The 24,294-nt window shown below is 44.4% G+C and overlaps 1 protein-coding gene across 10 annotated transcripts in view; it reads left to right on the top strand.

Moving 5' to 3' along the window:
- Cramp1 (cramped chromatin regulator homolog 1) overlaps positions 1 to 24,294 on the top strand; it is a 53,745-nt gene that overhangs the window by 20,018 nt on the left and 9,433 nt on the right. For 8 of the 10 annotated variants that reach the window (XM_031352134.1, XM_031352132.1, XM_031352136.1 and 5 more), the window contains exons 5-16: positions 933 to 1,016; positions 3,006 to 3,054; positions 9,999 to 10,084; positions 10,532 to 10,655; positions 11,597 to 11,678; positions 12,208 to 13,383; positions 15,802 to 15,979; positions 18,018 to 18,199; positions 18,288 to 18,362; positions 21,985 to 22,066; positions 23,175 to 23,279; positions 23,527 to 23,705. In XM_031352134.1, the coding sequence (XP_031207994.1) occupies positions 933 to 1,016; positions 3,006 to 3,054; positions 9,999 to 10,084; positions 10,532 to 10,655; positions 11,597 to 11,678; positions 12,208 to 13,383; positions 15,802 to 15,979; positions 18,018 to 18,199; positions 18,288 to 18,362; positions 21,985 to 22,066; positions 23,175 to 23,279; positions 23,527 to 23,705 (2,402 nt within the window). The remainder of the gene's footprint in view (positions 1 to 932; positions 1,017 to 3,005; positions 3,055 to 9,998; positions 10,085 to 10,531; positions 10,656 to 11,596; positions 11,679 to 12,207; positions 13,384 to 15,801; positions 15,980 to 18,017; positions 18,200 to 18,287; positions 18,363 to 21,984; positions 22,067 to 23,174; positions 23,280 to 23,526; positions 23,706 to 24,294) is intronic. The other 2 variants (XM_031352128.1, XM_031352129.1) reach the window with 1 other exon arrangement.

Here is a 24,294-nt window from a genome sequence, read left to right as displayed (position 1 = left end):
TCTGAGTCTGTGTTCATTCGTGTCATAGTATAGTGAAACATCTGAGCCTTTTTTTTAAAGTAGTTTATTTATTTTTATTTTTATAACTTTTCTTTTTTCTTATTAGAGCTCATAGTAAGTTCTGAAAATCATTCCAAGGCTTTGTGGAGGGTCCAGTCCAGCTGCTTTTGAGAAGTCTCCCTCAGTGAGATAGCTCGTGAATTAGGATTTAGAGACTGTTGTGGATCAAGCTATGTCCAGTGTGATGACTGAATGTGTCTGACATCAAGCCTTACTTTCAGGCATTGTGGATGGTACAAATTCAGGTGCTACCCATGGCCCTGAGACTTGCGTGTTCCTTCCCAGGGTCTGCTAAGTCTAAGACTTTTTTCATGGGTCAGTATTGAAAAGCATATTTTAAAACGATGTTTCTTTTCTGTTCCTTTCTCCTCAGAAGCACCTCCTGACCCCACGCCCTTCAGGGTCCTGATAGCATCATTTCTTTTAGCTCTATCCCATCAGAGGTGAGAGGTAGAGGCTTCAACACATTATAGGATCACACCAAACTGTACTCTTTTTTGCTTCCCTGTGTGACCACCTCACTTCCCTCTTGTCTTTCTCTGTCCTGTGGACTATTAGTCACCACACATGATGGGCCTTTATATTGTGATTCTAGCTCTCCCAAGGTTCTGATGGCTCATCATTGGACACACACAGCCAGGGTCCAGCCACTTGCTTCTATGCTGGAAGCAGTAGTCTCAACCAGGTACCTCGACAGTGTCCTGGCTTTCACAACTGTGGGAGCCTCAGGGAGATCAATAATTACATGCCAAAGGTGCTGTGATCCACATATGATAAGTCTCAGCTTCTTCTATGGTCTTGTACAAGCAGACTGTATGTACCCTGTCATGTCTCCATCGCTCCTGCCTAACATCCATCCTCTTTTCTTCCAGTGTTCTCTCGAGGGCTGAAGAAATCATCCCAGGAACTCTATGGTCTCATCTGCTATGGCGAGCTACGCAAGAAGATTGGGGGCTGTGAGTACTGCTTCTGTTTGTAGGTCACCCTGGTGGGTTGTTGTCCAGAAATCCAACTTTTATCTTGTTTGTTTTTTTGTTTTTTTTCTGAGACAGGGTTTCTCTGTGTAGCCCCGGCTGTCCTGGAACTCACTCTGTAGACCAGGCTGGCCTCAAACTCAGAAATCTGCCTACCTCTGCCTTCCAAGTGCTGGGATTAAAGGTGTGCGCCACCACTGCCCAGTGAAATTTTTTTGACAACAAAAAAGTTGAAAAAGATCTAATGACCATGCCTTCATCTGACTTCCCATTTACTAGTTCTTGTTTATGCCTTTTATGCATAGGTGCACTGTTTTCTCACTTCCATTTGACTGTACATCCTTATACCACACCCTAAGACCTCAACCCTGTGACCTGGAGTACACACCACCTGAGTCATTTTAAAGCTATCAAAGGGTGCAATACTCTGCTAACTTCCTGCATACATTCAGAGTCTTTAGAACATCCCCAAGTAATGGACAAGTCCTTGCTCAGGACTACTGCTACATGTGCAAACTCTTCTGTATATAAAGTGGTTACATTGCCTTTTTTCTGCTATGACTGCCTATCTGAGCTAGCATATGACAGAGCATCAGTTCTGGCTGGACTTCCATAGGTCCTAGCCTGACTACACTCAAGGCTACTTGTCCTCATCTCAGCCAGTGGTCCCAGCACAGGCATCTGCTAGACATAGGGCTGTAGGGCCTTGTTCCTGCTGTAGCTTCTCTTTTCATTAACCCCTCTCCTCCTGCAGATCTGAACTCTAGTCTCCCTAATCACACAAGGCTTAAATTGAGTTGTATAGACTTTTTTCATCTGTTTGTGGTGGTACTTGGAGAGGTTGGTTAGTGTCTGTATACGGGCCATGATGGGTCTGCTTTTGCTTTTTTGTTGTTGTTGTTGTTGTTCCTGCTTTACTGAAGGTCTGTTCTGCCTAGGCCCTTCCCTTTAGGGTGAGGGTTTTCTTTACTTTCTTTGGTGTAGTTGTACCTGCATTGAATCCTTTTACTACGTTCATCTGACAACTTGATTTTTTTTTCATTCTTTTTGTTTTTTTGAGACAGGGTTTCTCTGTGTAGTCTTGGCTGTCCTGGAACTTTATTTGAGGACCATGCTGGCCTTGAACTGAGTGATCTGCCTGCCTGTCTCTGCCTCCTGAGTACTGAGATTAAAGCATATGCCACCAAGCTGAGGTCTGTCTGTCTATCCTTCTTCCTCTCTCCCTCTCTCTTTCCCTTTCTTCCTTTCTTTCTCTTTCTTCCTTTCTTTCTTTCTTTCTTTCTTTCTTTCTTTCTTTCTTTCTTTCTTTCTTTCTCTTTAATCATGTTTACAATTTTCTCCAGTTTCTGTGCTACACTGTTATGGTAAAAAGTCCTTTAAGTCCTTCATAGATATAGTATGTCTCTGGCTGCTTTTATTCTATATTCTTGTCTTAGTTCTCTGCCTGGTCCCTTAATTCCCAAAGTTACTCGGTACTATTGAGGAATTTTATAGCTCATATCCCAGTGTCATTGCCTAGTTTCTTGTGTTAGCTTTTTAATTCCTGCTTTCCTGCACAAACACCTTGAGGACAGTGTTGAGTACACATAAACGAGGGCACAAGAGCCATCATTTAGCAGGCCCTGGGTTTCAAACTATGTACCTTAGAGTCCACAATCAGCAGGCAAAGAAGCTCCAGGACCCAGTGAGATGCCTGAAGGAAGCAGTTATCAGCACCAGGCACTGTGGGAGCTGAGCCAGGGTCCAGCAGTACCAAAAGGTCAGGGATAATTCCTGAAAGAAGAGCTGCCTGAGTGCAGAGCATATTGAACCCTTAGGAAATGGTTAGGAAGAGGCTGTGTGGGTCAGGCAAGGTACTGGTCAACTTTACTGCAAAGGTCTGGAGTCTATGTGGAAGCAATAATATGGGAATTTGTGATTGTTTGCTTCTAACTATCCCATGGCCTTATTTATTTTTCTATACATTTAAAGGTATGGATGACAAGAATGCAACAAAGTTGAATGAACTCATTCAGGTTGGGTAAGTACAAGTTACAGTATATACTTATATTCATTAACTAACCTACAGAAGTTGAAATGTGTGCTGGGTTCCTTCATTTTCTTTTTTTCTTTTTTCTCTTTTTTTTTATTCTTGAGCATGTTGTATATGAGAGCTGGTGTGTGAGTTGTGCTTGTATGGAGGTCAGCGGAAAACTTTGAGCAGTCATTTCTACTGGAATGTTCCAGATTAAACTCAGAACTCTCAGAGTGTCATGCTGTGCGGTGATCCAATTTCCTTTTTGTTGTCCGATAGACAGTATGACCAAAAGCCATTTAGGGGAGGAAAGCATTGATTTGGCTTATACCTCAAGTCAGGGCTGAACCTGAAGCAGAAACTATGGAGGAGTCCTGCTTACTGGCTTGCTCACTAGTTTTCACTCAGCTACTTTTATACAGCCCAGACCCACCTGCTAAGGAATGGTTCTGCCCACAGTGGGCTGGGTCCTCCCACATCAGTCATCAGTGAAGACAGTTACTCACAGGTAAAGCCACTGGCCAGTCTGATCTCAGCAGTTCTTCAGTTCTGGTTTCATTCAGGTGACCCTTGGTTGTGTCACACTAATTATAAAGAATGATAAGAACATGAGGTAGGTGTTTCATCTGCTTGGCTCCCAACCAGCTCTCCACAGAATTAAGACTTCTCACTGTCCTCTTAGACATGTGTTTTTGTTCCCACAGGTGTTCCCTGTGCCTGCCCTTGCCTGTGCACAGATGGCCCAGGGTTCTCTTTCTCTTGTCTTAGTACTTCAATGTGTTGGTTCCTGAGCTGCTGCAGATGGCCTTTCTTGCCTTTTAACACTTAATCTGACCCTCACTTCTAGGTCTTTTTAGCCTATTGGTGGTTTTTTTTGTTGTTGTTTGTATGTTTGTTTGTTTGTTTTTTTGAGACAGGGTTTCTCTGTATAGCCCTGGCTATCCTGGAACTCACTCTGTAGACCAGGCTGGCCTCGAACCCAGAAATCTGCCTGCCTCTGCCTCCCAAGTGTTGGGATTAAAGGCGTGTGCCATTACTGCCCGGCTAGTCTATTGTTTTTGACCTTTTCTGTTCCAAAGATACTGTCTGCATCAGGGTTGAGTATAGAGATAGCATCCTGCCTTGTCCTTACATTTTCTTTGTGGACTGCCACTCTGCATCAGCAGACTTGGATGGCATAGTTAGAATTTTAATCCTCATGAGTCCTCTTTAGTTCTGCTTGTCTCTGGAGTTGGTACATAAGTCAGTAAGATGTTGTTGCCCTGAGCTTCTTTTCCAGTTCCATACTCACCTTGTGATACTCTCTTGGCTGTCCCAAAACATATCTTTCTCTGTACCTTTGTGGCTCCAAAGGCTTCTGTCACTTTTCCTGGTAGAGATCAGCCTTCTTGCCCATACCTTGGATATAAACTTCATTGCCTGGAAGTCCCAGTCTTGCTGAGTGTCTTACTCTGCATCTTTACTTGGCTAAAGGTTGAATGCTTAGTCATACCTCTGTTGTCTGTCTCATCACAACCGCCCTCTGTCCTGGGGAGTCACTGCCTCTGATGCTTCTGTTGACGTCGCTCTGCTACATTGCAAGATTCGTTTCTGCCACGACCTAGTAGGCATTTTGTGGAGGACTTGTGTGTGTGTGTGTGTGTGTAGTTTAGGGCCCTTGTTGAAAGCTGTTGTGTCCTCTTTCTCTTTCCTTGCCTGCAGTCCCCAGACCATTCCCTGATCCTTTAATATTGGGCTGCTTTGTCATTCAGACCCTTCTAGCTACTGTGGACATAAGTTTTTATATCTTTTGAGATATAGCCTCCCCACATGCCTAGTACTGTTCTCTTGCTTCTCTCTCATGGGCCTGAACTTTGATGTTTAGATCACTTGATACATGTTGGAGTGAGCACCTAAGGTTCTTGTGTTCTTCCTGTATTTATAAACCTTTATTTTCATAACATCCTAGGCCTGATCAGGTTGATACACTGTAGAAGAGCATTGTAATCTGCCAAGACTGCTGGGTAGCCTTAAATACCAATGATGTTCCTGGATATAGCTTGCCTCAGATATAGTTAGAGGCCATCAGAAAATGGAGTACCAGCTGTGTTTGTTGGGGCCTTAATAGGTGGAATTGATTTGCTTTGTGTCCCCATTTGAAACTCAAGAGTCCAACCTTCATTCCCTTTTGCACTTACTTTTTTTTTTTACAAGGCGGAGCAGTTGTATGTCAGGACCTTTTCTGGGGAAGCTCACGGGCTGAAGTGATCACCATTGTTATGGCCTTATCAGTAGATGAGAAGAGTCCGTAGAGGGATAGGACCACTGTGGTTTGATCTGGCAGGGACAGACCTTCCCTTGAACTTGATGTATGTTAGTTTGAGATTTCCTGGTACTTGTGGAGAGCAGGTAGATGCCTGGATGGACCTCTGTTGAAATACGCTGAGGTGGGCAGAGCAGGTGGATGCCTGGGTGGACCTCTGTTGAAATATGTTGAGTCGGCCAGGCACAGGGTTTGGTGCTACTTCTACATTCGTCCCTGGTGATGGCACTGGAGCCTAGGAGTATTCCTGGATCTTGAATTCCTTGTGTGGCTGCTTTGCTGGGCAAATAACCACCCCAACTGGTGATTTTTATTTTTGTAAGCAAGGCCACTATTGATGAGATTTACCTGGCTCTACCACAGCACCTACCTGTAGTAGATGAAGTAGATGGCTAGAGAGGCTTCTGGGTGTCAATGTGGTGAGTATGCAAGGAGAAGCTAGGCCAGTGTCGTAGGTAAGACCCTGTGGGGAAACTGGTGGACACCTTCAACTCTTACTTGATAGACACCTTACCTAGCCTTCCTGATACTGTGTGACTGTGTGCTACCATGAAAGGGCAGGTGCTAGAGTGGAGGCTGTTGTGGCATTGCACCAGACGGGCAGGTCTGTATCATTGAACAACCATTTTTCAGTGCCTATGAGTGTGTGCCTGAGTGCATGTGTGTATCCGTAGAACATTACATTGAAGCGATAGCTATGGGTAAGTAACAGGAAGGGTTCCTCTCTTGAGCATAGAGACAGCTTTCCGAGGTGATGATATGTAGGCAAAGGGCACAGAAGGTACAAAGGAAGCAACCACACTGACCCTGTCTGCTGAAGAGAGGTCAGGTATGGGTGTAAGTCTGATGGGTTGGGACAGATCTTGTCTTGCCTCGTGCACAGGACTTCAGTGGTCTTTAGGTATTTCAGGAAGCTAGAGGACTCAAATTAGGAGAGCCCCCTGTGCTGAGTAAACAATTTTTTTGCTCCTGTAAAGAGTTGGCTAAGGGTGTGATTTGGGGCTGGCAGTTGGTACTTTATTTGTGCTTTTTCTTTTAAGTTTTATGTTATGTGTTATGTTTTTATGTTTGCCTGCATACTTGCATGTGTATACCCTGGTGCATGCAGAGGTCAGAAGACAATACTGTATTCCCTGGAACTAGAGTTAGAGATAGTTGTGAGTCACGTTGTAGGTTCTGAGAATCAAACCTGGGTCTTCTGCAAGAACAAATGCTCTTAACCACCAGGCTGTATTTATAGTCCCTTATTTGGTATTTTAATATTTTACATATTTTCACTTTTTGGCCTTTAGTTATATGTTTGACATTTTGGGATTTATATTTTTTTATTGAATTTAATAGTTTTTAATATTGATTTTTAACTTTTAGAGCAGGTTTTAGTAGGTTTATAAGAAAATTGTGTAAAAAGGTGGAAGATCCTGCCTTGGATTTTATTCTTAGTACATCAAAGTCAGCATTGTTACAAATTGAAACTAGTGGCCTATTCCTTAGATTCCCAGCTCAAGGAATCTGAGGCAGGAGGGTCATGGGTTTGTGATCTGTCTGCTGATGCTTGGTCTGTTTTAATTTAGGGACCCTGGTGTCAGACATTTACAAGGTTGGACAGTGAAACATTTTCCTCCCTACCACTGCCGTCTTGTTCAAAGTACTTTCTTAGCCCTGGAAATCCACCATCTGCTGTCCATCTATCTCTTCTTCCCCTGGTCCCTGGAGATCTCCAATCCTTTACTGTTTCAGAGGCCTGCTTTCCTCTGAACATTATCTGGTTGGTGTCAACCCGTACACAGCCTGTTTAGATCAGCGTCTACCATTCATAGCTCTGTGAGTTTAACAAGAACATGATGGTAGAACACGTCTAGCCCATGGCCAGCTGTAGGTCACCATAGTGCTACTCTATATGCCTTCCTCTGGTCAGTCATCTATTTGGAGCCATCACTGACCTGTGAGGTTGGCCTCTTTCTTGCAGAAGTAAGTGTGCATAGGACTCTCAGGTTCCACCCACCTCTGCCTCCCAAGTGCAGCGATTAAAGGCATGCACCACCACTGCTTGGCTATGAGTATTGGTTTTCATTTTACCTGGGCATCCCCTAAGAAGAGATATACACATGTGTCTTTCTTTACAAGAAACTGTCTTACAGAACCTAGCTCAGGCACTCTCATGTTCTCAAGGACTTCAGAAGTATTCAACTTGGTGTGCAGTTGGTTCATTTATTTACCCTTCCCTGATAGATGGATGGCATTGAGCATGTTTTGTTGTTGTTGTTTTAAGTCAGGTTCTTTGAACTTCTCTCTCTCTCTCTTCCTCTCTTCCTCTCTTCCTCTCTTTCTCTCTCTCTCTCTCTCTCTCTCTCTCTCTCTCTCTCTCTCTCTCTGTGTGTGTGTGTGTATGTGTGTGTTTAAAGCTCATTTCCTTGAGCCTTTTGTTGAAGGAAGTTGTTGAAAAATGGCTCGTCCGTGCTTTCTCACTTGCTCCTTAGCATATTCTTTCTGGTCCCCTGTGTCCCTTCATCACTGGTCACCTGGGGTAAGGCAGGTCAATAGTTTTGAGTTACTAGAATGTGTGCTTGATTAGAGACTTTCTCCCTTCAGATGGAAAGCGGCAACCAATCTGGACTCTTCCTGCCCCTTTAATAAAGCTTTCTAATTCCTAGATTTGGACTTTAGTGTCTTGCATACAGAGGTAGTTGGTCCTTGAGTAGGTGAGTGCATGAAGACAGTTGAGCAGATAAATGAGTGGATAGAAGAGTGGCTGGCTGAGTAATGGGTAGATGTGCACATAGAGGAATGAATGAATGAATGAATGAATGAATGAATGAATGAATGGACAGATGTATTGGATGGTGCGTGAATGTGCCATACATAGTAGTAGATGGGGGAGTGACTGGCAGATGAGTCAGTAGGCACAATTATGAATGAGTAGCATGGGTGGGTAGGAAAGGAGATGCGGGTACGTAAATAGATGTCAGGAGGAGAATGAGTGGACAGAGTGTGGCTGCCATAACACGGGGAGTTACTGAGCTTTCTGTGTTGTATGATTGTGCCCACCTCTCATGGCACTTCACTGTTGGAGTTGTTTCATGAGCACTTGCTGAAAGCCGTAACTGTGCAAGTTTCTGAGACATAATGCTAGAAATCAAGGTATAGTCCTTTCTAGGATTTTGGGCTTGGCTTTGTTCTTAGGAGATGTGTTATAGTTCTTTTCTCCTGACCTCAGCCCTCTAGCCAGTGGTCATCTCCTTTGCATGCATACATTTGAGCTACTCTTTAGTCAAGCTTGGTGTACGAGCAGAGCCTTTCCTGTATTTGTTCTGCTCAAAACTCTAGTTCAGATTCTTAGTTCCAGATTTAAGCAGCATTATTTTAGAACATTTTGAAACTTACTAAATTAGATGTAGTATAAATACATTCTGAAAGAATTTTTTTTTTCAGATAGAATAAATGTGTAAAATCACCAGCTATCCCCTCTCCCTCTTCTCAGTTAAAACTTTTACCCCTTAGGGAATTTACATGAATAAGTATTTAGGTACAAATAGGAATTTGTACTAGTATGAATATATAATTTCTTTCACATCGTTAGAATCACCTCGTGTATGCTATCATTTTTGGTCACCTTTCCTATATACTTCTTAGAAATTAAATAGTAAGAATAGAAGCTGCTCTCATAACTGATATGCTCACAGCTGATGGTAGATCAGTCCAAAAAAAAAATGAGTTCAAGCCAGCCATAGTGGCCCATGCTTTTAATGCCACCAGGAGGCAGAGGCAAGCAGATGTCTTTGAGATTGAGGTCACCCTGGTCTACTACATAGTGAGACCCTATCTTAACAACAAAAATGCGTTAAAGCAGAGAGGCATAAGGTGATAGACAGCTTGAACATAGGAAATTTAGACTAACCCTCAGCCCTCAGGTGGCTGGCCAAAGCCTTTTCTTCAACCCAGATACAGAGTGTATCATTTATTCTTCCCAGAATCAAAGCAGGGGAACTTACGAGTCAGGCTGATGAGCCTCAGCTTTGGCTGCCATGTTGTAAAAACCAGCTACCTTTCTGAGTGCTTTGAAAGCACTCCACCTTTGCTTAGGTAGCCAGATAGCATTTCTGTAATGTGCACAATTGCTGACTTACTGCAGCTCCAGCAAACAGGCCTTAGCTGGCTTCAGGCCTGAGCTTGGGCCTGTGGTACTTACTGTAACTGCTTGTACCCTTGTCTTGTGAGGATTACAGGGGATGGGATTACACTGCTGTGGCAAGTTGCTCATAGAGTTCACAAAGAAATCCTGTAAAGATATGTAGGCAGGTCATGGGGAAGGCATATAGCAGAAGCTCTGGAGCTTCTGTTGTAAGGATGAGGGGTGCTTGCAGATAGGCTGAGCATGAGCAGAATGCTCTCAACACTGAGCTTAGTTGTGTATGACAGTCAGTAGTCATGCTTTGGGCACGGCTCGCTTCCCATACACATGTCCCTTGGTTAGGAATGTAGCAGACATCTGAAGGTCCTGCCTATGCTTACCATCTGGGGTGAGCATGGTTAGCAGCATAGGGATTGGTTCTCAACAGGCCTTTGTGCTTGCCACACTTCAGACCTGATAACCCTTCATCTCTTCCCCTCACACGAAGTCCTCAGAATTGTTTACAATTTGTTTTCCCAGAGCCACCACAGTACGTTATAAAGGGAGAAATCTCCGGATCAAGGCACCCATGTGCCGTGCCCTAAAGAAACTCTGTGACCCAGACGGTAGGTACCAGGTAAAGGGGTGGCATGTATATATACATACATATATTATATCTTTCAGGGCTGTTTTGTCCCATGATGGGCAGCATATGGTACTCTGTGACTGACTCTGTAATGTCCTCCCGTGAATAGACAGGTCTTGACGTGACATCCATGTGTCTGTCTATTAAGAAGCTATGGAAATATTTTGACAGATGGATTAATACTGTCAGGAGTGAAGCTCTCATGGCCACTTGATGGCCTCTGCCTTTCCATGGTTCTGCCTTTGCAAGTACAAAATTTACCATATTGAGTTTGACTCTTGCTAGGATTCCTCTGTTCTCCTTTTTTCCAGGCACAAGGCTGTCTCATTTCCCAGTTCTTATTTCCCTGTGTGTTTCTGGCATAGCATTTTGTTTTGTACCTTGAGGTTGGTCTGCACTGGGCTTTTATCATGTCTCCTTTTCTCAGGTCTAAGTGATGAAGAGGACCAGAAGCCAGTGCGCCTACCCCTGAAAGTCCCTGTAGAGTTACAACCACGGAACAACCACGCTTGGGCACGAGTACAGAGCCTGGCCCAGAACCCACGTCTCAGGTGACATTTAGCATGAGGAAGGGCCTCTGTGCCAGGCAGGGCATGAGGTTTTGGTGTTTGGATTTCTCTCAGGGAATTCTAGAGAAACAGATTTTGTCCTCACATGACGACAGGGTATGGTGACAGTGTCATAAGAATACTCTGAGTTGGAGGGTGGTCTTAAGATCCTGAATTGTAATTCTACCAGGCAAGTTAAAAAGTATCATTGTCATTGCCTACAGAGTTGTCTTCTTCCCTGTAAAGCTCCGATATTCCTTTTCACTGGTTCCTTGGAGATTTGGGTTAAGTCATAAAGCACTGCCACACGTGTGGTCCATTTCCCATTTACATTTGTTAAGCTGAAGTAAAATTCATACCACACTGAAAGAACTGTATGTTTGCCTGTTTGCAGTTAAGTATCTTAGTGTGCTGGCTTTCTCAGCAGACTTCCAGCATTTGTCATTATCCCACGTGCTGTTGGCCATCACTCTCTTCAGTGCTTGTCTCACTCCCAGCTGCTTTCTATTTAGTGTCTTTCTATCTAGCCCCTTCTGGACATCTCATGTTAAAAGACCACAAGAATCTGGTCTATTCGGCATCTCTTATTGGCGTACTGTTTTGAGTTGCATCTATACTATGGCATGTGTCATCTAGCATACTTCATCTCCTCTCAGTGTGCATTTTATTTCCTTAGGGCTCGTTAGGGGTAGCTCCGTCCCTCTAACCTTGAAGACAGAGCACTGACGGGGTGATGATGTTTTTGGTGCTCACATCCTAAAAGGGTTCCTAGACATCTCTGTTATTTATAGCTTTATGTGAACCTACAGTGATTTCAACAGATCGGATGTACAGATGCTGTAGATCCCCCTTCCAGTCCCAACTTCTCTGTCAAGTGGTTTTGGTACATGCAGTCATTAGAACTCTTCAAGGGTGGCCTTCTATAACCTTTTTTTATTTCATAGGATGATTGTGGAGCTACATCGAAAAGTCTCTAGCCTCATTGAGTTCCTGAAGCAGAAGTGGGCACTCCATGAAGTACGAATTGTATCTTTTTTATAACGAAGCAGACCCTCCAAACCTGTCAGCTATTCTTGCTTGAGAATGAGGTCTTGTTTTTTTCCTATTGCTATGGGGCTCCATGAGAGCCCATTCCTCTCGGGTTTCAGTAGAGTCCTGCGTTGGAACTACTTGCACCAACTGTACTCAGTTCTACTCACTTCTCCACGTTTTTGAGTGGCCACCTATCTGGCCCCTGGGATGTGTCCTAAGTATCAGTAGATGTGGGCTAGGGGATGACATATATACATTTAAGCCTTCTTCGTGTCCTTGGCTGTTTATTGGCTCTGCATGTTTCCAAGAATAGTTTCTGTCATCAGGTGTGAGTTTCCTGAACACACTGAATGTCTGAGCCAGCATAGTTTGGTAGTAGCTAGAGGAAAGTCCCTAGGTGAGCTCCAGGAACATCAGGGGCTGTTGTGGCTCCTCGGGAAGAAGACCCTAATTGTAGTCCAGAGCTCTTCACTGAAGAACCACAGTGTAGTTGTTTGGAGTTGCTCCTTGACAGTGTGTCCAGCGGAAGACACTTGAGGAGAGGCAGCTGCAGGGTTCAAGCACAGTGCAGACCCAGGAGAAGGTGGCATTGCACCTGTTCCCAGGCGAGAACTGCACGCTGACACCACTCCCGGGTGTAGCTCGTGTGGTACACTCCAAGGCCTTCTGCACTGTACACTGGCAAGAGGGTGGCCGGTGCAAACAGGGCACTAAGGACACACACTCACTGCCTCCAGCACAGATCCTGGGCATCCAGAGTGGACAGGGAATAGCCCGGGGCCAGCTGAAGTGCCAGAGAAGCAGTGCTGAAGGCAAGGGGGGTGGGCGACTCCTTCCCACTGCAGATGCTTCACAGAGCTCAGGGGAAAGTTCCCCTGAGAGTGCTGCTGGAGAGGGAGCAGTTCCAAGTCTGAGCAGCCCAGATGCCCCTGACAGGCCTCCTCATGGGCACCAGGACTCTGGATCACAGCTTGAGAAGACCCCTGGAACAGCCCTTGCAGTGGGTAGGGACAGCCCTGTTCAAGAATCTGGGGCCATGCCATGTTCCTGCGGCCAGCCCCCAGACTTGGAAGATGAACTCTCACTCCTTGACCCCTTTCCCCGATACCTGAAGTCTTGCCAGGATCTCATCATCCCAGAGCAGTGCCGCTGTGCAGACACACAATCTGGGAGAGAGCACCCTCCTCTTGGCAGGGTAGCTTCCCCAGAGGCCCTCATAACCAGCAGCAGGGAGGTTGCGGACAATGCTCCCCCTGGCCTGGACCCTCAACCTGGCACCGATCCTCAACTTGACACCAGACTTCAGTCAGATATTTGTACTAAAGAGCTAGTGAATGCATGTCATGAAGAGTCCCAGGAGAAAGGCAGCCCCTCAGAACCTCTGTTGCCTCAGGGACAGCCTGCTTCCAGGCCTTCTAAGGAAGTCCCTGCCAGCCAGTTGGCCCAGCAGCTACGTGAAGAAGGCTGGAGCTTACAGACCTCGGAGAGCCTCACACTGGCTGAAGTCTACCTCATGATGGGCAAGCCAACCAAACTGCAACTGGAGTATGATTGGCTGGCTGTGCTGGGTCCTGAGAGCCAGGCACCCACAGCACAGGGCCAGACTGCCCTATCTCGCTCCTCACCCTCAGCCCTCCACCAGCAACGCCTCCTGAACTGCCTCCTGAGGCTCATCTCCACTGAGGTCCATCCCAAGATGGTGAGTGATTTAGACCAGCTGAAGACACTAAGTTGTTTAGGATAAGCCTGTGTCTGAGTGTCAAGCATGTCTCTTCAGGACCCCAAAGGTAACATAAAATTACCAGGGCTGCAGCTCCTTATACCTCATGCCAGGGCTGATGGTGAAAGAGCCCTCGGCCTCAGCACTATTGAGGTAACCTGAGTAGGTTATTGGAATTAGCAAGCTGTGGTGGGACAGATGACAAGTTTAAAAGACTTCAAGTTTGGCCTTTTGTGGAGAGATTTGGTATGGTCTCGTGCTCAGAGGAAGCCCGAGCAAATCTTTGGGTCAGTGGGGAAGTGAGAGATTCTAGCCTTGGCTTCAACTGAAAGATAAGTGCAGCAGTTTGGAACAGGTTTGTGGAAGACGATGAGCCAGAAGTAGAGCCAAGGCACCCAAGGTGGGCTCGGCTCCTGGCTAGTAGCCTCAATACCACTGAACTCTTGTGAGGCACATACCATCATTTGTCTTTCCATTTCACTATTCTGGAGACCCAGAAAGGAACACTTAATCTGAGACCAGTCTGGACTTTTTTTTTTTTAAAGTGGAAGGAAGGAATGAAGGAGGAAAGTAAACAAAGAGGCAGACATTGCAGAGGCAGAGATAGTTATGGGGGTGTGGGTTCGTTTCAGAAAATAGCCAAGTTCCTTTAGTGACTTAATGGGGTCTGCTGAAATTGGTGACTTTGGGTCAGACACGGGTCATCTGTCCTTTGTTTGCCTGGCAGAGCTGTTATGAGCAAGTACCCCAAGAGGACTGAGACTCACTGGCCAGAGTCATCTGAGATGCTCAGTCTGAGTGGGAATACCACTACTCCCAGAACCTAGATGGCCACTAGGAAGATGGAGGGAACAGGGTCAGCTTGGCAGGATTGGACTTGCATAGGCTGCTTGCCCAGAGCAGACGAGGCAATAGTGAGGACCTGGGCATGTTGTGAAGTAACCCTAGTAAGACAGGGTGTGGGTGCTTCTGGGAAGAGTTCAGAATTGAGCATCTGGTCAGCTCTTTCTGAAGTTGTTGAGGCCCCAGAATAGGAACAGCAACAAAGAGGTGGAATGCCCAAGGGCTTGAAGGCATCTTTTTTTTTCTGTCAATTTGTGTGAAAATGTGGGTACTCAAATGCCATGGCACATGTGGAAATCAGAGGGTGGTTGTTCTCCCCTCCTTCCCTCTTTTTTGAGGCAGTTTTTTCTTTCTTTTTTTTTTTTTTTTCTGTCTTACACTTCACTTCTTTTCCAGGCTGGTAGGCCTGTGAGCTGGTCTATTCTGTCTCCTATCTTGTTGCATGAGTTCTGGAATTAAGGATGTATGCCCTCATATCCAGCTATTTACATGGTTTCTTCAGGTTTGTTTATGAAGTTTCTTTATCTGCTGAGCCATCTTGTTAGCCCCTGAAGCTGTCCCTTACATGGCTTTGGACACCCATGAGGTTGGGAGCTGGGCAAAAAAGGCTTTTCAACTGTGACCAGTTTTTAGGAGTGTCTCTGTTTCCTCCTGCTCACAGTAGTAGAAATTAGCATGATTATCTCAGGCTAGCTTTTTTCATGACATTTTAAAAAGACAAGCCTTTGTCACTCACCAGTCTGTCTTCCCTGTGCCATAACTGCTTAGAGTGGGTAACACCAGACTGTGGGTCCATGTCCCCTCTCTCTGCCATAGAGCTGCTTGTCTTTTGTCACCACCACACCCATCCAATGGAAGCTAAGCTCTCCTGAGGAAAGTGATGCATTGCTTCAATTATTACCTCATTCCCTGAGGATTTATAACTTTCTTCCTCTCCTTTTTTTTTTTTTTTTTTTTTTTTTTTTTTTTTTTTTTTTTTTTGGTATTTCTTGAAGTTTCTTGTTCTTTTTTTGTTTTTAAGATGTTTTTTAACATAACACAGGCTGTCTGGCTTGGAACTCATTCTGTAGATCAGGTTGGCTCAAACTCACATGAATCTGCATGCCTCTGCCTCAGAGTACTGGATTAAAAGTGTGCATTCCACATGTTCCTTAGTAATTTTACATCACTGGAGAATTAAAATTTTTCAGGTGTGGCTAATGTTTATGATCCTAATACTTGGAAGGCTAAGGTGGGCAGATCACCAGAGGTTGAGGCCAGCCTGAGCTATCTACTAGACACGTACCAGCTGAGGCTACAGGGCGAAAGTCTATTTCAGTTAAGACCACCACCTGGGACTGGAGAGCTAGCACAGCAGTTAAGGAGGCTTGCTGCTTTCCAGAAGATCAGAGTTCAGTTCCTATAATGATGTGGGGCTGTGGAGTATGGTGTGTGCAGTTGACTTTGGGGCATCCCAAAGTTTTGCCACCATGGAAATGGATATCCTTAGGATACTTGTGTCAGAACCATTTTCTTGAGCTGAACTTTTGTAATTTTTGGCTGGTATCTTTCCAGGCTTTTGAAGCAAACACAGCATCCACGGCTTCAGTCAGGCCCACCCCGGAGGAACAGTCCACAACCCCACCAGGGAAGGGGGTGGCCGTCAGCTCTCGGAGTCCCCGCTGTTCTCGGAACCCATCCACCCTCCGAAGCAGCAAGACTTTCCCATCTGGTTCCGCCCCTTGCTCCCCAGGTATACTTCAAGAGTATCCTGATATCTCTGGTACTGTGTCAGAACTAAACACATGGTCCTGCTGTCTACCACCTATGGTCTAGTGAGCATAGTAAGAGGGCGAATATCACCTCCATTGAGGATGATGAACATGGGGGACTATTATAGAGGGCCTAGTTCATGTGATAAGCAGAGGGTGGTCTGGTCTCATTGGAAGTTTATTTTCAGAAACCTTCATAAAATACTGAGTTAGTGGTTTAAAGACAATAAGTAGGATTAATTCTTTTTTTTTCTAAGAAATTATTTTACTTATATGAGTAGCTGTGTGCCGGGCAGTGGTGGCGCACACCTTTAATCCCAGCACTTGGGAGGCAGAGGCCTGAGGATTTCTGAGTATGAGGCCAGCCTGGTCTACAGAGTGAGTTCCAGGACAGCCAGGGCTATACAGAGAAACCCTGTCTTGAAAAACCAAAAAAATAAAATAAAATAAAATAAAAAAATGAATAGCTGTGTTCAGATAACACCAGTAGAGGGCATCAGATCCCATTACAGATGGTTGTGAGCCACCATGTAGTTGCTGGAAATTGAACTCAGGGCCTCTGGAAGAGCAGTCAGTGCTCTTAACCTCTGAGCCATCTCTTCAGCAGGAGGATTAGTTCTTTAATCTGTAATGACTTAATTTTCTTTACATCCAAAAACATTAGAATAAAGCAGTCTTCAATTAAGGTGTGTGCTGGCAGTTTAGTGCAGTTTTGGAAAGAAAGATGGGGTAACTTGCTTCTTAGTATATCCTTAAATTTCATCTAAGAAATACTTTTTTTGTGTTAGGCAGTTACTTCGCTGCTGAGCTATCATCCCAACTCCTAGGAAAATGTAATTCTCTACTGAACACATAAATCCCAGGACAAGCACGGTCCTTCCCAGGATCACTTTACTTGCTTTAAGTCTGCAGAGCCCCCTTTATTGCACTTGTTAGGGGGCCCCAAAGATAGCAGTAATTCTTTTGGCAAAAAGAAGTTTTTTAATAATACTGCTTTTCATTCAGGAACATTAATGGCTTTACAGTATCTCTGATTTAATATTTTATGAGCAGCTTTTCTATTAAAGACTATTTGCTTGGTAATCCTTCCAGAGATCTGTGTAAACTCAAAGTTGTGGTTTTGGAGACACATCTTAGCAGTTGCTCATTTTCTGTTTCTGTTTCCTCTTTCTAATGCCTTTAGGAGGCTGCCTCAGGCAATAGCACCTAAGCCATAAATCCCTGCAGATAAAGGCATGTTGCCTGAAGTGGCCCAAGTAGCAGCTCAGTACCACTTCTAGTCATTTTTTTAATGTTCTAACATTTTCTGTCTGATTGAGGATTATAGGCCTAGAAGCCTATACTTTCAGACATATGTACCGTGTCTGGCAAGCTTGGCCTATGAGCTCTGAGAGGCCCATACCAAGCTATGAACCTTGAAGGTGCTTTGTAGCAGCACTACCACAGTGGAATTTCAACAGTGTTACTTTGAAATAAGTATTTTCTGTCCTTTTATTACTGGGACTATTTTCTATAAAATACGGAATTTTAACCAGGATCAATAGTGTGTAGTGTAGCACACTTTTTGTAATTACCTGTGTTACACAAACAGCTATATAGACACATAGCCACACTCTATTTCAGATGTACTTTTGTGACAGCTTTTTCTGCTGCCACGTGAAGTTGAGTTATTATAGAAACAAGATGGTCACTGAGTGTGTTGCTAACCAGCCTTTGCAGAGAGAGTCTGCTTTCTTTTGGTCAGCTAGGGATGCCCCAACGTCCTTATAGCTCAGAAGTCTTAATTAGTTGTCCTGCCTTCTGTCTGAACATAGAACATGGTGATTGCTTTTACTCAGGCCTGCAGTCCCTGTTAAATGGGACCGGAAATCAAGGGGGAAAAGGCTGTACTTTACTGAGATAAGGTATTTCGAAAGGTGTAAGGAAATTTCTTCTTGGCTTACTTCCTAGCGGGGCTGCCTTTGCCCTGCATGGGGATATAGACGAGTGTCAGCACATAATTGTCCTTTTCTGTTCCAGGTTTGAGAAATCCCCCAAGGCCTCTCTTGGTGGCTGGTCCCTCTAGCACAGGAAGCAGTGACTCAGATGGTGGCCTCTTTGCTGTCCCGACGACTTTGCCACCAAATAGTCGACATGGAAAGCTCTTCTCTCCCAGTAAGGAGGCAGAGCTGACTTTTAGGCAGCACTTGGACTCCATCAGTGTGAGTGCTGGGAGTGCCAGCTGGGGTGGTTATGGGATACTCTGCAGGTAGGATTTCTGTTTCCCAGCTCATGTCCCTTCTCTCATAGATACAGTCAGACTTTTTCTCACCAAAGCCCAAGAAACTACGGAAACGGCACTTACGAAAGCCACTGGTGGTTCAGGTAAGGAAACATTGTCTGAGTCTTCATGGCTGCATTGTGATTGTCAGGTCTACACTCTATCTGCTGAACTGGACAAGAGATACTGTTTTCTTACATATCTTTGGTTTTCAGATCGATATAAAGGAAATTCCTGCCCTTATTAATTGCCATGGGCCGGCCTGTCCGGGCCTCCCTCAACCCGTGGCGGGAAACAGGGTCCTAGTCAGGTAGACAAGATGTTGGTGAAGAAATAACAAACAGAAACAGACACAAGGGAGTGCTGTAACTGAATGCAATTTGTACAAAGTAGAAATCAGGCTTATATGGTATACAGAAAACAGGGCATACTACAAAAGTCACGTAGGCAGGAGAAGGCTACATCAAGGTCAGTGAGAACAAGCTGCCAAGTGCAAGGCGGAGGAGCAGTGATGTCCTTCCTCTTGGGCTAGGTTGTTGTGGCAGCCCCAAGGTAAACTCTCAGGGTCTGTCTGAGGCAAGTAGCTAAAGGTTGTATTCTAGCATTCCTTGGCTGTAACATAAATAATTAGTGATGGGAGTCCTACAACTTCTAACTTCTCACTGCAGTAAAACAGTTTTTCTTTTTGTGGGACTGCTCTGATAAAAAGTGCCTAACTGCTATCTCTAACTCTTGAGACACCCTGTCTGGTAAGACAGCTTCTTAGTAAAAATTCCCAGCTAATTACAGCTAGGAAATGTATTAGGATTATTGAAACACTGTGAAGGCCAGGAAATAATGTTCAATCTCAGTGTTATCTATAAGGAAATATTTCTCAGGGCACCTTTATGCCTGAATAAACAATGCATGCAGATCTCTCCACAGACTTAGCAGAGATCAATCTGGAACACGTCTGAGTTAGGAGATGTCAGTGACTAGGCTACCTCAGGAGACTGACTCCCTTTGGAGTCATAATGCCTCTTGTCCATGATCAGGTTTTAACCCTGATTGATACTGTGGACCTACTGGGGTAGACAAGTGCGTACAGCAATTAATAGGAAAAATAAAACAATAAGAACAGAAAATTTAATAAAATAATAAAATAAAATAAAATAATTTAACAAAAAAATAAGAACAGAAAATTTAAAGGTATCCATATAAATAAAGATAGACTTTGGTGGCACTGAAAAGTATTCACAGACATGGCTGTGCTTCTGATTCCCAAGAGTGTCCCAGCTTGGGTGTCTCCCAGGTCTGTTAGATCTTGAGCTTCAACAATGAGGCAAGAGTTTGGGCTGGCAGAAGCCAGGGTTTTTAGAACTGCAGTAAGTGGTAGGAGAACCCACAGATGCCATCTGCAAGCCATGGCAGACACCGGCTATACATGGCACCCAAGAAAGAAGACAGCAGCATCTGTACGGGAAGAGAAGGGAGCTGTAAGAATGTAGCTGTAGGAATTTGTGAATGTAGGTAATTTTTGGAAGGCACAGATAGACCAGTTTCCTATTTTCAGTCTCTTAGAAACCTTTTTCTCTAGGTCTGGTGAGGTAGCTCAGTAAAGAAAAGCACTTGATCTGAGTCTTACAATTTTAGTTCTATCCCCAGGACCTACATGCTAGAAGGAAAAATCCAGCTTGTAAAAGTTGTTTTTAACCTCTATAGTCATGTCATGCTGTGTCTATACACTAAATAAGTAAATATAATTTTAAAATTAAGAGAAAAGTATTTACCTTGAGATATTAGGTTATTCATAAGTAGATATGCTGAGCATAGTGGCTGCAGAGTGCTACAAAAAAAGCATTGCGTGGGTGGTCTTGGAAAGTCTGCATTCTAAATTTTTTAATATTTGTTGATGTACCTTTAATTCTCAACTTTGCTATCTCTGATCTTTGTCCTGGAAGTAGGAAATGTTTCTGACTTGATACAGGCTCTAGGGTTACTGAATTCAGCATCTGAATATTAAACCAAACCCCATGGTCTAAATGCAGTCTGTTTTGTTTTGTGAACAAGAATGTGTATGGTGGCACAGTGTATGTGAGGTTGATGCATGTAGAGCCCAGAGGTTGATATCAGATGTCTTCCTTAGTGCTCTCCACCTTAAAAATTGAACCAGTTCGTCTCACTTAAACTCAGACTATCCAAGCTAGATAGCTAGTCTAGCAACTAGCTTGCTCAGGGGATCTCTTATCTCTGCTTCCTTCAACCTGGAGTTAAAGGTGGGTCTCCATGCCCACCTGAAATGCGTGTGGGTACTGGCAACCTGAGTTCCTGTCTTGTGCATGCATAGCAAGCGCTTAACTCCTGAACCCCAACCCCAGCCTGTCGCTATTTATTATTTCAAATACCCGTAGTGGACGCGCGCGCGCGCGCGTGTGTGTGTGTGTGTGTGTGTGTGTGTGTGTGTGTGTGTGTGTATGTGTGTGTGTGTTATTTTGAATATCCATATATGTGTATACATATATGTATTATATATTATAAAGCTCACTCATTTAAAGTATATAATCGCTTGGGTTTTAGTATAGGTATGAGTTATTAGCAGCTCATGATCTTTTCATAAAAACTCTCATCACCTAAAAGAAGCCCTGGTCCCAACAACTACCACTCCACTCACTATTTTTATGGACTTGTCTATTCTATTTCCTCAACTGGGATTGTACAGCATGTGGTCTTACTTAATACTTTTATAAATGAGTAAAGCCTTATTGACATAGAGCTATGGTCTTTATGTCTATACTGTCTCCACTGCTTTCCTGCCACAAGATCAGGGGCAAGAGTGGTCCCAAAGCATTCTGTCTGGCCCTTTATGGCAAAACTTACTGAGCACTGCCTCATCCTTTGGAATGATGTGTGATGAGCCCCAGAGTGCAGAGCTGTTAGTGAGCTGAGCGTACTTTCATCTCCAGCAGTAGGTCTTCCTATTCTCCAATGTTTGCTAACATCCTGGGAAGATCATGCATGAGAAAATGTCTTAAGGTACCCCGAGTCCTTTATATATGAACAGAATTTCAGCTCTGTCAGACTCAGTTGTGTGCTGATCCATTGCGGTTGACAGATCCATGTAATGTTTCTCTGTTACCAATGTCACTGCAGGCTCTTCTCAGCTGAATAGGTACTTAAGTGCAACAGGATCCTTTATTCATGTGCAGGAAGGAGACTGGAAATGATCATTTCTTGTCTCCCAGTGCCTCTTGTTATACGCATTCCCTTAATTAACTTTCTCCATCCTGACAAATGCTCAGCATTGAGCCCCATCAGCTTACTCTGTGGTTATAAACAGATATCTGTATTCAATTGCCTGTGTCCAGACAAATCCAGAACATTCTAGGTTTGAACTAGATCCTCCTGATATTTCTGTAATTTTCCTTGGGAAAGGTCTTATTCCCAGCATTCTAATGTCTCTTTCTTTCTTTCTTTCTTATTTAGACACTGGTTTCTTTCTGTTTTGTTTGGTGTGTGTGTATGTGTGTGTGTGTGTGTGTGTGTGTCTGTGTGTGTGTGTATGTGTGTATGTGTGTAGCCTTAGGTGGCTGTCTCAGAACTAGCTCTATAGAGCAAGCTGGCCTCAAACTCAGAGATTCAGTTGGCTCTGCCTCCTGAGTGCTAGGATTAAAGTCCTGCGCCACTGCTGCCTGGCTGACAGTGATGTCTTCTTATCATCTTCACTATTTGCATTTTTTTTTCTCACAGAGGACACTGCTTCCTAGACCTTCTGAAAACCAATCCCACAATGTGTGCTCCTTCTCCATCCTGTCTAACTCTCCTATAGCTGGTAAGGCCAGGCACCCCTCCCTGGGATACCTTTCTCTTGAGTATTACCTGAATGTGCCTCACTGTGGGTTTCCATGGCTATGCGTGTGACATTTCTAGCATACCTGTTTGTTCTTCCAGCATACACTACTTATACACTGTGCCCCCTGTCCTGCACCTAGCTGCCACTATGGGCAAGACTGCCACTGGCTGGGTTGTGCCTTCTTTAGAAGTGTGCTCTATTGTCTTTGTTGGCAGCACCACTGAGTTCAGTTCAGTGGAGTGTTTCTGCTTTCTGCCTATAAAGCCATGATAGGCACTTGAGAAATAACTATGTTGTTGGAGTGTATGATCATATTTTTTTATTTACATCTGTAAATGTAGTGGGTGTCGTAGTGCTTTGAAGCAAGTCTCAAAGTGTTCCTCAGTGAGTACACATGCCCAGTGATATATCTTAATTAATCTTTTTTCACTCATGATTCTGGGGACCAAACCCAGAGCTGTAGGCAGCAGAGCACTGCTGTACTGCTGACCTATGTCTTCAGCCCTTAATAATCATTTTTATTCTTAAGGTTTACCTACTTTTATGTGCATGTGTAAGTGCCTGTATGGGCAACAAAGCCCATGAAGGCCAGAAGAGGTGGCAGATCTCCTACAGTTCGAGGTGGCTATGAGTTACTAGATGGGTGCTAGGAAACAAACCAGGGTCCTTTGCAAAAGCAGCAAATACTCGTAACCACTGAACCATCTCTAGTCCCTTCATGACTTGCTTCTTTTATTCTTTAGTTGTGTTTAGTTTGTGTATGGATGTTTTGCCTGCATGTATGTCTGTGCAGCATGTGCTTGTCTTATGTACGGAGGCCAGAAGAGCATGTTAGATTCCCTAAAGCTGGAGTTACCAGGTGGTTGTGAGCCATCATGTGTGTCCTGGAAACTGACCTTAGATCTTGTCTTTACTAGGAGCCTGTATGATTTGATCTCTTACTCCCCCCAAGTTTGCAAGTGTCTGGAGTGTTGAGTGGCTTGCCATGATTCTAGCTATGTCTGTGAAGAAAAGCCTCCATAGCTCATTGTGCATGGTAGGATATGGACAAACCGTTAATGTGGCTACATTTGTCTTCTTCTCACAGGGAGAGGCTGGTTCCGGCCCATCCAGTCTTCGCTGACCAAAGCAGCTCTGTCTCGACCGATAGTACCCAAGGTCCTCCCATCTCAGGCCACCAGTCACCTGCCCAGTAAGTGTGTAATGTGCACAGTGACAGCCACTATGTGAGGTTCCTTAGTTGCTTTTTTTGATACACATCTTTGTAATATTCTCTTCTCCAAGGCATAATGTCTTACTACTTTGCTAAGAGTATATCAAATTCCTTGGCTCTTCACTGAAGAGAGGTGTGAGGGAGAAGGTGTCTCAAGCTCTCTGGGCATACATCATGGAGTGGAGTGTTATGGAACAGAGGTTTGATATATCACTCCTGTTGCTAGGTGCCATCGACTTAGCAGCTCAAAGTGCTGGCATCATCCCTGGAAGTCCTTTGCCAGTTTTAGATACTGATGGCTCATCTGGCATCTCTCCACTGTCTTCAGAACAAGCAACCACTGCCATCTCGGGGCAGGATGACACAGGACCACACCAGAACAGAGACCCTGCTACTGCTGTAAGGGTGAGAACATTTACAAAGGCTATTTGGTTTTACCAGTAGCTTCTGTAGTGAGGTCATAGGCTTGGGTCATACTGAACCCTGTTGTACCTTTGGAGGCCTGATGGTTAGAGGAAACACTGAACCAGAGAAACCAAGGTTTGAACACCTACCATGGAGAACAGATTAGGAGGCAGTGAAGAGACATGTTTGCTGTGCGATTCTAAAGAATCCATTGCTAAACCACGCATGAGGGTATAGCTTTGATTTTTATCCCAGTAGACTGATATCAGCCCATGGAGGTACTAAGTACTTGTTATATCTCTGTGGAAAACAGTTGGTATGGCCTTGACCACTCTTTTTCATGATTCTCCAAGTGCTCTGAATCCTTTGCCTATTGGAGTGGAGGCTGTGTTGGATAGACCCCATGGAGCTCTGAGATTATGTGATCAGCCTGTTATTGAGCTGTGTAGTTTCCTCTTAAAAACCAATAAATGATTGTAAGTGCAGAGCCAGTAATCTGAGAATTGTTTTCCATCATTTCCTGCCTAGAGCACAATCCATTTTTTTACCTGTTTATAAGGACACTGGTTTAACTGAGAACAGTTTTTCT

The sequence above is a fragment of the Mastomys coucha genome, unplaced genomic scaffold (assembly GCF_008632895.1).
Source record: "Mastomys coucha isolate ucsf_1 unplaced genomic scaffold, UCSF_Mcou_1 pScaffold5, whole genome shotgun sequence".
NCBI lineage: Eukaryota > Metazoa > Chordata > Mammalia > Rodentia > Muridae > Mastomys > Mastomys coucha.
The sequence above is the reverse complement of the archived record's forward strand: the minus strand, read 5'-3'. Positions and strand labels throughout refer to the sequence as shown.